This window comes from Rousettus aegyptiacus, unplaced genomic scaffold (assembly GCF_014176215.1).
Source record: "Rousettus aegyptiacus isolate mRouAeg1 unplaced genomic scaffold, mRouAeg1.p scaffold_m13_p_6, whole genome shotgun sequence".
NCBI classification, from domain to species: Eukaryota; Metazoa; Chordata; class Mammalia; order Chiroptera; family Pteropodidae; genus Rousettus; species Rousettus aegyptiacus.
In genome coordinates, this window is record NW_023416309.1 from 115,392,650 (window position 1) to 115,403,800 (window position 11,151).

Genomic DNA, 11,151 nt, shown 5'->3' on the forward strand with positions numbered 1-11,151 from the left:
AATACTGAAGTAGATGAACAAGTGAACTTACAGTATCAAATTACGATCTGCACGTAAGGCTACAGTGTGGCATTGGCACAGACACCTCACACGGGAGACAGACGCTTGATCGATAAGCGCCCAAACAAATGTTCACATTTTGCGGCATCAGGGGACTGCAGACCAAAGCCACAGTGAGACACAACTCACGCACACCACGAAGGCTCAAATGGAAAAGACGGTTCTGTGTGTGGGCAAGGATGCAGGCCTGAAACTCTTGTAAATTGCTGGTGGAAGTGTAAAATGGGTCGTTCTCTTTCGAAAATGGTTTCCAAGATTCTCACTAAGTTAAACGTACGTGTGTTATGTCACTTAGCAGTTCTGTCCCTAGATATGTACTCAAGAGAACAAATACACATGTGCACGATGAGACCACACAAATTTTCACAGTATCTTTACTCTTAACAGCCAAGTAGCAGAAACACTGCCAATGTCCACCAAGGGATGACTTCACAGGCAAACAATCTGTGGTCTATCCACACACTGGGATACACAACTCAGCAACAAGAAAGACTGAATTACTGAGTAAGCGACGATATGGATGAATCTCAAACACATTATGCTGAGCAAAAGAAGCCAACCACAAGGGTGCATAGTGCATGATTCCATTTATATGAAGTTCTGTAACACAAAAAAAAACTAACCAAGAGGACAGATCATTAGGTAATTAGATTACAGAAATAACAGGCATACTTGCTTCAGGGACTGAGGGATGACTACGAAAAGGCAGAAGGAAACTTCTGGGGCGATGCAAACGTCCACACCCTGACCGAGGGGTCCTACGTGGGTGTACACAATTGTCGGATTCATTGAATGCACGCTTAATTGGGTCTATTTTATTATATGGAAATAACAGTCAAGTTCATTTTTAAAATAGTGTCTCTAATAAAGCATACTCAATATTTACAAAAAAATTTAAATTTGAATTCACTCCATGATACTTTTTACAAATATTATGACAGTCCGGGTTTACTGCATAAACTCCTTCGCAACAATACCAGACATGTGAAGTACTACACAATATCATAATTCCGAAGCTCTTTCCACCGTCCCCTCTAGCACCCATCCACACGCATACGTGAGTTTTCTACAGCTGTAATAGCAAAACAAAAATAACTTACAACCAAACGTGCCATTTCACTGAACACATACGAAATTCAAGTGAGCGTTCTACTCTGCTGACAGCACCTCCAACAGAACCCCACCCCAGGCGCTCCGAGTCCCGCCCCACCCCTCCCCGAGCCCCTCACTGCACCGCCCCGGAGCACCGCCCCCCTCCCGCCCCGGCTTCTCGCTCTGTCCCTCCGCTCTGTCCCTCCGAGTTGAGGAAGGACTTCCCTTTAACTGGGGACGAGGTAAGAAGCATGCCAGGCAGGAAGAGGGGGCACGTGGAGAAGCTGGGCTGGAGGGCACTGCTCGGACAGGCCCGGTTTTGAGCGGGGTTGGGGTCTGCGCAGAGTAGACAGCGTCCCCTGTGGGTGCGATTTCCACACAGCTTTCCTTACAACTGCCGCCCGCCCGCCTAGTCTCCAGCAGGTCCGAGCCTGAGCCCCGCTGCAGCCCCTCCAGGGCGGGGTCACTGCCTTCATCCCCTTCCAGGTCGCAGGGACAGAGGGCTGTAGACGGAGGTCCCTGCTGCCACACAGTCCACGACTCAGGAAGACAGGGGACCCCGCACTGGGGAAGATGCAGATCCCGGGGAGCTCAGGCCTCGGGGCGCCGTGGAGGGAGCCTCCGCCCGGAACGCGCACCACGCCCAGCACCCACCCACCTGTGAACCTGGGGCAACGCGGGCACAGGTGGAGGTGACCCAGGGGCTAGCCGGCTCCGGGCTCCGGGCTCCGGGCTCCGGGCCGGCTGGAAAGAAGCACTCTGAAGGGGTTACAGCAGGGTCACCGGCGAGCTCCACGTTTCCCATAGGCTGTCTCGCTGGCCACTGGGTTTCAGAACCAGCACTTTGGTGCAGCAGCGGACCAAACGGCCAGCCCCCCCCCCCCCCCCACTACTTTCCTGAGCCTTAGGATGAAAACACTCCATGCCAATAAGAAACATTTCCCAGGCTTACTGCTGCCGGGGGATCAGGCGCTGGCTCCACCCCCAGAGCGGTTCAGGGCTGGCCCTTCAGGGCTCACGCCAGCCCTTTCCTCGCCAGCCCTTTCCTTGGGGACCCTCTTGTCCCTCTGTGCAAGGAACACCTTTCTAAACAGGAGCCGGAAGAGCAGGGAATTTCTCTTCTTTCAGGGAACAAAGTGGAACAGCCCACACAGATGTCCTCACCTGTGTGCGGGGCCCCTCATGAGGGGTCACCCACCCTTCCACCTGCCTCTCGGTGGATGCTGCTTGAGCCAGCTGAAACCCTCAAGTCTTGGGTCTGAAATACGAGCCCATACCTTTTTCCCAGGAAAGGAAAGAGAGGGGCTGCAGGGAGGGGGTGGCACTGTCTTAGGGCGGGAGTGGTGGGTGGGTGGGCTGGGGGACAGTGAGGCTTCTTTGTACAAAAATCTTTTTTTCAGAATTTCAGAAATACCTGAAAGTGAAATTTAGGAGTCAAAGGCATAGCATTTTCAAAGTTCTTGATACAAAATGCAAAATGATGCTGCCAAAAGTGCCAGTTCATACTTTCAGTATCTACAGTTTTAAAAAGCTTTGTTAACTCAGTTTTTAAAGGTTAGTAGCTCACTAACTTCATCTGTGTTTCATTGCCAATGAGTTAAATTTTTTTAAGTTTGTCATTTGCACATCCTCCTTCATTTAGCCCCCGCTCCTTTCTTTTCCACCTATTTTTCTTTGCTCATCACCTTATGCGAGTTATTTATATTTAAGGCTACCTATCTTTTTTAAGTACTGTATTTGTCAACATTTTCCCAGTTTATCTGCGTTTTTGTTCATATGGTTCTGTGCTATGCAATTTTGCTTTCTCGTGCAACCTTAATTATCAGACTAAATTAACTCGTAAGTGCTATGGTAGTTAGGCAGCAATCTATCACCCTCAACTTCTAAGTATGATCATAATATATCAGAATAATGATTTTCAAGAACCACACTGAAATATAAGATCGTTTAATTACCGAACCACCGTACATGCATACACTTTAAATAAAACGAGGGGTCACTCACCGAGTCCAGGAAGCAGAGGTAGGGCCCCGAGCTCTGTGCTACTGCCTGGTTTTTAGAATATCCAACTGTTTAGAAGAGAAAGAGAGAAAATTCTTTTATAATTTGATTTTCAATAGCATTCTCTTCCATAAAACTTCATGGAATACATACTATAAGAAAGTTAGAATCATTTTGCATTACCAACTGGAAAATCAGGTCATTTTTTAAAGGAGTGAAAAGGAAGAAAACGACATATTTAGTGGCTAACACAACAAACATGGTGATAAGACACGACGAGCCCGCCTGGCCCCAGTCCACGCAAGGAGGACAAGCTCGTGGGACCAAGGCAAAGTTGCAAACCTTCATTGAGCACGGCACTAACCTAAGTCCTGGGGAATATTTTTTTAAAAAACAAAATCAAAATGTCCCTGAATGGAAGTACTTGAGCAGATTCTGGCAGGAAGGCTTTCCATAATGTCTCTGCTGATAAGAGTCACGGCGTGGTCACCTGGCGAAAGCATGTCATGCACGTGTGCGACCGCTGGTAAAGGCTCCCGGAGCGAGCCGGGCAGCGATGCAAACAGCCCCCCAACGCGGGCGCATCCGAACACGCAAACACCCTGTGACCTAGCACTCCAGTTGGGCGAGGGCCCACAGAACACCACATGCCCGCCAAGACAGGACCTCGTAAGAACCCCGCTGAAGGAGGAAAAGCCGCCACGCAAGGGGAATGAACGCCGCCAGGCCGTGCAGTGTGGATGACCGCTGGGCACGAGAGCAGGCGCCCTGTGGTGTCCTGGCAGCCAGCTCCTCCGTGCCACTGGGAATCAGGAGTGGGTGCCCCGGGGAAAAGGGTGTGACCACGGGGGCTACGGGGGGGGCCGCTGTGGTTAAACGCTGCGCTCACGTGGTGAGAACGGAGCTGCAGTTTTGACAGGTGTACTTCTCTGTATGGATATATTTTAATGCCTGTCTCGAAAGCCCTTGCCTTCAAAGAGATCACGACAGAGTGGGGAAGGAGTGAGACGGCGACCTGTGGCTCACTGCGAATGTGAACCGCGGGGCTTACGAAGAGGGGGCGCCGTCACGGGGGGGGGCGGGGGGGGCCGGACACCATCAGAATTTAAGAGGAGAGAAAGCCATGCAGAGCACACACGTCCTGCGTGAGAAACAGGGCGACAGGCGGTGTGCGCCCGGGCTGCAGAGGCCGGGTAGCACAGGCTGGCTTCGGCAGGGACTGACAGTCGGGCTGAGGGGACAGAGCCTCCCTGGAGGTTTCCGAACAGGGCACGGTGTGCAGAAACTAACACCACGCAAGCTCAGTCTGGATGGTGAGGGCAAGGCAGCCTGGTGGAGACATTTAGCCCAAAAAGGAGGGGCTGAGAGACTTCGAGGGGCAGGACGCCCACTGTCCCTAGGAAGAGGCTGCGGACACACCTGAACTGTGTTAACCAGACAGTTTCAGATTTGGTGCCATGGAGAAAGGTCAAACAAAGTAAAACAGATGTGTGCAGACATAACAGGGTAAGTCCATCTCGTCCTCAAGGCCAAGGCAAGCTGAGAAGGCTGTCGGTCCCCGGGGACACCAGCAAAGCCTGTTGGTTTCAGGCCACAGCAAGGCACTCCCTGGTTTGCTGCTATAAGGAAAGCACCCCTCCAAGGTAGGGGAGGGAGGGTGGGCCCCTTCTGTCACTCAGCCCCTCTCTGGAGCACCAGGGTCAACCACACTGCAACAGAGGACACTCATCTGCCCTCACTCAGGTCATTAGAGGCTGTGACCCAGAGCAGTGCCTTTTTCAACACAGGAAGCAGCTTAATTTCAGGATTAATCCTCGAGCTTAACCGACCCACGACCGTTAGCAGAATGCTCCCAGATTTCAACAAACCACAGGTACAACACCGCAGAGAAGGAAAAGCACCAAAGGAGGCAGACGCCCAGCTCCTGACCCCTGGGGATGGGTTGGCAGCCATCACCCAAACAGCTGTCGCCCAATCTCCGTCGTCACCACAAAGCAAGGCCCAAAGAAAGACCTCATGGCAGCCAAAACCAAGGAGCTGCACGTGGAAAAGAAAAGTAGAAGAGGCTTTCCACGACCACGCTTAAATCAGCAGGAGTTCTGTTTAAAACGTTGCTTGTTAGAGGTAGGGCTTAGAAGGGGAAAAGTCGAACCCAAGGGTTTGGGCGATGAGCGAGGACGCTGCCCACTGCGGAGGCTAAAGTTTCTCACAACGAGTCTTCTGTTTGGCAGAGACAAGGAATTTGCTTTAATATCATTGCCTTGAAGAAAGTCAAATGTTTGTGCCAGGGCCTGATGTTTGGGGAGGCCCGACCCTTTGTGAGGGAAGCTGGTTGTCATGGTCACAGCAGGAAAAACTCAGGCCTCAGTGTGACATCAACATTCCTTACTCCTGGAGAGAAGAGGGTGGGATTGTGCTTTATTTTGATTTGAGCAAGTGACCACATTATTAAGAAATGTTTTGCTCTATTATAATACAAAATAATGGTAAATGAATCTTAATCCAAGTGAAATAACTCAGCACTCCTGAAAATAGATACTTTAGATCTATGTTATCCAAGTTGATATGTCTTTTCCTATTTAAGAAAATATTGTTATAGGAAAATATGTCCTTTCATGTATATCAAATCAACATCATTTTATTAATGTGCAATGCAGGATCCTCATGAACTTGCCTTTCCCACCTTCAAAGAGGCAGCAGGATGCTTCCATTTCTGCACAATAATACAGTTCATTTGTGTTATTGATAAAATACATACAAATGTGATATCTAATCCATAAAAAGTATTTTACAAAAGACAACACTTGAATTTAAAATGGAGATAAGACACACAATCACAACAGTGACTGAATGCCTTCAATGGATTTCATTCTACTATGGAAAATGGAAAGCATCTTAATTAAAGAGTATTTTAAAAGGGTACTCATACTAGTTTCAAGAACCATAATTTCTCTTTACACATTTCAGAAGCAAGTTGAAATGTTTTACGATAACTGATTTATAAAAATTTTTAATTATAAAAGATAAAGGAAATTTAAAAAGATCTAAGTCAATAGAAAGACATTCTGTGTTCATGGATTGGAAGAATTAATATGATTAAAATGACAATACTCCCCAAGTAGACCTACAGATTTGATGCAATCCCTATCAAAGTCACAATGGTCTTTTTTGAAGAAATGGAAATTTATATAAAATTGCGAGGGACTCCAAATCACCACGACAATCTTTAAAAAAAAAGTTGGAAGAATCACGCATCCCAATATTAAGACTTATCACAAAGCTACAGTAATACAAACAGTGTGGTATTGGCATGAGAACAGAGTCCAGAAATGAACCCATATGTTTTTGGTCAAATGATTTTCAACAAGGGTAGCAAGACTTTGAATAGAGGAAAAACGGTCTTTTAAAAAAATGGTGTTGGGACAATATGTCCAAAAATTAGGTCAAAATGGATCAAAGACCTACATAATAAGAGCTCAAACTGTAAGACTCTTTGTAGAAAATAGATAAATCTCTATGACCTTGATGTGGCAATGGTTTCTAAATATGATACCAAAAACACATGTGAAAAAAAAAATGGATTTCATCATAACACTTGTGCATTACAGGATATCTTCAAGAGAGTGAAAAGACAACACACAGAATGGGAGAAATTATTCGCAAATCATATATCAGATAATGATCTAGTATCCAAAATATATAAAGAGCTCCTAAAACTCAACAAGAAAAAGACTAACAACTCAATGAAAAATAGGCAGAAAACTAAAATAGACATTTCTCCAAAGATGTACAAACGGCCAACAAGCACATTCAAAGAGGCTCAATATCATTAGTCAGTAGGGAAATGCAAATCAAAATTACAATGAGAAACCACTTCACACCCACTAGGAAGGCTGTTAAAAAAAATTAAAAAAAGGAAAGAAAATACAAAGTGTTGGTGAGGATGGAGAGACATTGGAATGGTGGGAATATAAAATGGTCCAGCTGCTATGGCTCCTCGCTGTGTTAAACGTAAAATTACAATATGACCCAGCAATTAAACTCCAAGGTCTACACTCAAAGAAACTAAGGATCAGTGCTCAAACAAAACTCTGTACGCAAAAATTCATACAAGCGCTATTCACAACAGCCCAAAGATGGAACCACCCAAATGCCCATCAACTGACAAGTGAATGAACAAAGCACAGCACACCTCTACAACTGAATATTATTCTCTCATAAAAAGTAGTGAAGTAGTGATGTAAGCTATAACATGATGCTTAGAAACGTAAGGCTAAATGGAAGAAGCCAGTCACAAGAGCACGTATTACATGATTCATATAAAATGTCCTCCAGAACAAGCAAATCCTTAGACAGAAAGGAGATTCATGGTTGTGCAGTGCTGGGGTACAAGGACATGGAGAGTGATAACTCAAGGACACAGGGCTCCTTTCTGAGGCGATGAAAACATCCCGAAACTAACTGTGGTGGTGGCCGCGCACACCTGTGGATCCAATGAAAACCGCTCGACCATGTCCTCTGCGGGTGAATTGTATGGCATGTGAATCACATCTCAATAAAGCTGTTACAAAAACATGTGATTAATCCAAAGGAAGACAGATAAAAAGGAAAAGGGAATAAAGAATAGACACAACTAATATAAAACTAATAGCAAGAAGATGAACTCAAATCTCACCACATCAGTAATCACATTAAATGCGACTAGTATAAACATCCCAGTTAAAAGGCAGAGAGTGTCAGATTGGATAAAAGAGAAAAATCCATACAACTGTCTGTAAAAATTTACAAGGGAAGGGACCATTTATATATAAAGACACAAAGGGGTTAAAAGTAAAAAGAATGTAAAAGGTATAGTACGTTAATACCAGTCAAAATAAAACACAAGCAGTTATATTACTATCGAACAACAGTTTCAGAGCAAAAATATTACCAGAAGCAAAAGCTGATAGAACTAGAAAGCACAACAGACAAATCTGGAGTCAGATTTCAACAGCCCTCTCAATACCTGATAGAACAAGAAGACCCTAAATCAGCAAGGATACAGATTTAAACAAGGTCCCTCGACCTGATTTACATTCACAGAAAACTACCCAACACTAGCAGATCCCAACCTTTTCAAGGGCACATGGAACATTTGACAAGATAGGCTATAGCCTGGACCATAAAGCAAATCTTTTTAAGTTTAAAAAATTCAAGCCAAAGTATGTTCTCTTACTACAGAGGAATTAAATTAGAAAGCAAAAGCAGAAAGATACACAGAAAATTCCTCAAATATTAGGAAACTAAGTAACACACTTCTAAATAACCCATAAAGCAAGAAATCAAAAAGGAAATTAGAAACCATTTTGAATGAAAATGAAAACACAACGTATCAGAATTTGTGGAAGGTTGCTATAGCAATAGAGAACTCATCACAAAATGCCTGTTAGAAAAGAAACAACCTCAGCTTCCACCTTAAGAATTAGAAAAAGAACAAGTTAAACCCACAGTAAGCAGAAGAAATAACCCATATCGGAGTGTAAGTAGAGGAGACAAAATAGTACATCCATGAAACCAAAAGCCGGTTCTTTTCTTTAAAAAAAAATTGGACAAAAATAAATCTAATGTCGCAAAAAAAGAATTTTAAGAAGTAGGTGACTAATAATCAAGTACACCTGAAAGAAAAACACCGACGGCTTTTTGTCGGGCTGAGTGAAGAGTGAGTAGTGGTATTATACAAATCCTTAACAAAGCGTAAGGAATTTAGGCCTAGTAGGTGTGTAAAAAGTGGCAAACTCAAGTGTTACTCAGGATTTGAGCAACGCGAACCCACTGCAGTTCTCAAGTTGATAAGAAACCATCCCCATCCCGACGGCTGATTAAGCCACGCCTGTTACCCACCTCCTCGCGGAGCGGGGGAGCTGTGCCCTCCAATGACCACGAGGATACCAGAATCTTCTAGCTTCACTTTCCATTTTTCAATGATAGTCATGGACTTGTCCTGAAAGCGAGAACGTTGCAGGTTAGCACACTCCCCACGGAGCCTTCCAGTGTGACTTACACTAGGGCTGAATCACCAACAGGAAGCTCATGGATACCTTACTGGCGTCATTAAAAACGGAGAGCTCAATGGAGCCTTCAAAGTCCTGCTGCCAAACAGACCTCAAGCACTCGTCCAGCCAGGGCTCAGCATCGTGGACTGGGAGGATCACAGACTGGGATTCAAAAGAAATGGGTTAACACACACAAGTGTGACAACTGAACTCCCTTTCCTCTGCTTCAACTGCCCTTCGCAAGCGCTCATTCCCCCACAAGGCCCGATTTACAGAACGACCCAGAGTCAGGCCTCCGGACAACGTGCAAGGTGTCTAGGCCTCCTTTCCAAGCTCTTAGTGTTCTTTCGCTCCATAAGATTTACTATGTCTTACATTTCCCTGAATTGGTCTTTCAGATGCTTCTGAAAAGGAAACAAAAATCCGAGAGGCATCATAAATTTTCCTAATTCAATGGCAAATTCATGTGTTTTCCTATCACCGGTCAGAAACACCACGTTTTGGTTGAAACAAGCATCTGTGTATCTTCCAATCCACTAATGAAAATCACTGGTTGGTCCATTTCTTAGTGAGATAACCATTTTCGGTAAACCACAATGTTGGAGAAAATGTACCCCCTACATGTGCTTTATCAACGCATGGGGAGCGGGTGCTGTGACAAAGGGAGGTGACCCCCATCTCTTTTCCTTCGCCCTTACTTCGTTGTGGTTTGCAGCTGTCCTTTTCTCATCGAGCGCAGATAAAACAGAAATTTCTCAAGTGTCTAGAGTAAAACCAGGAACCTGACTGCTCACAAAACAGGAACTGGTTAGAGGAACTGTCCTCATTCTGCACTCTACCGCAGTAAGCGATACGGACGACCCAAAGGTGTGGAGGGCCCGACCCCCGAGTTCGCACTCAGCGAGCGGACAGGTCCCTCGCGGGAGGAGGGACTAGCACCAGGCGGGAGAGCGCGTGGGCGACGCACCCGCGCACGGAGCTCCGCGCCGACGCCCGCTGCAGGCAGCCGCCCGGCTCGGCGCCGCCGAGGCCCCCGACGCCACGCGCCCCGGGCGCGCGTGCTCCGAGGGCCCCCCGGCACCCTGACGCCCCTTCCGGAACCGGCGTCGGCCGCAAAAGCAGCCCCCTTGTCTACGTACACATGTACCTTAGAGTTATTTTTTAAAGGAAAGAGCATTTTTACTGTTCTCAGGACCTACACCACTTAGTTCAAGCGACTTTCTGTCAAAGACGGGCCCTGAGGGACCCCGTCCGCGCTCCGGCCGGAGCTGGCTGCGGGGTCGCAGACCCTCGCGGGGCGCGGAGGTGGGGCGCAGGGCGGAGACGGAGGGGGCTGCGGGGGGCGCGGGGCCGGCGGCGGGGCAGGGCCGAGGGCCGGAGACCCGGCGGCGACCCGCGGCCGCGCCACCTACCACTTGGGCCGGCATGGCCGCGCTCCTCGGGACGCCCCGCCCACCCCGGCCTGCGGCGCGTGCGCGGGCGCCTCGCCGCCTCCGATTGGCGCAGGGAGACGTCGGTCGGGCGGGGCGTGGAGAGGCGCGGCCTAGAGCGGCCGGAGGACCGGGAGGCCCGCGGGGCGCCGGCTCGCGGCCCTGGGCGCCGGCCTCGGCCGGGCGTCCTTCCCGATCCTCTCCTTGGCCCCCGGAGGGCCTGCCCCCGCCCGGGGGAGGCAACGCCGCAGCCCTCGGTCGGGTCAGATGTCGGAAAAGCGCGTTGGCTTTGGCGGAGGCACCACCCTGGGCCGGAAGCTCACGACCTAAAATCCAAACCTTGTGCGCGTGGCCCTTGTAGAAAGAAAGGTCGTGTGTGTAAAGGAAGCGGGGGTCATGTCATATGCACTATTTGACCCCAGTGGAGGACAAAGACACCTGATATCTCCCCTAAAGAGTGTTGCGGAGGTGGGACTGAGGAAGGCGGCTTGGGCGGCGCGTCGCTCCCGCGGCTCAGCAAGGTCACCCAAAACCCC

General features: G+C 47.9%; 1 protein-coding gene across 7 annotated transcripts in view; it reads right to left on the reverse strand.

The window, feature by feature from the left end:
• B3GNTL1 (UDP-GlcNAc:betaGal beta-1,3-N-acetylglucosaminyltransferase like 1) overlaps positions 1-10,635 on the reverse strand; it is a 44,313-nt gene extending 33,678 nt beyond the window's left edge. For 4 of the 7 annotated variants that reach the window (XR_004951666.1, XR_004951665.1, XM_016132982.2 and 1 more), the window contains exons 1-4: positions 10,333-10,432; positions 9,231-9,347; positions 9,034-9,133; positions 3,157-3,221 (exon numbers count right to left, since the gene is read on the reverse strand). Coding sequence is in view for 5 of the 7 variants with exons in the window: in XM_016132982.2 (XP_015988468.1) it covers positions 3,157-3,221; positions 9,034-9,133; positions 9,231-9,347; positions 10,333-10,362 (312 nt within the window). In the remaining 2 variants the exon portion in view is untranslated. Of the gene's footprint in view, positions 1-3,156; positions 3,222-9,033; positions 9,134-9,230; positions 9,348-9,883; positions 10,187-10,332; positions 10,436-10,597 lie in introns of those variants that run through there. The other 3 variants (XM_016132981.2, XM_016132985.2, XM_016132984.2) reach the window with 3 other exon arrangements.
• Positions 10,636-11,151: the final 516 nt, after the last annotated feature.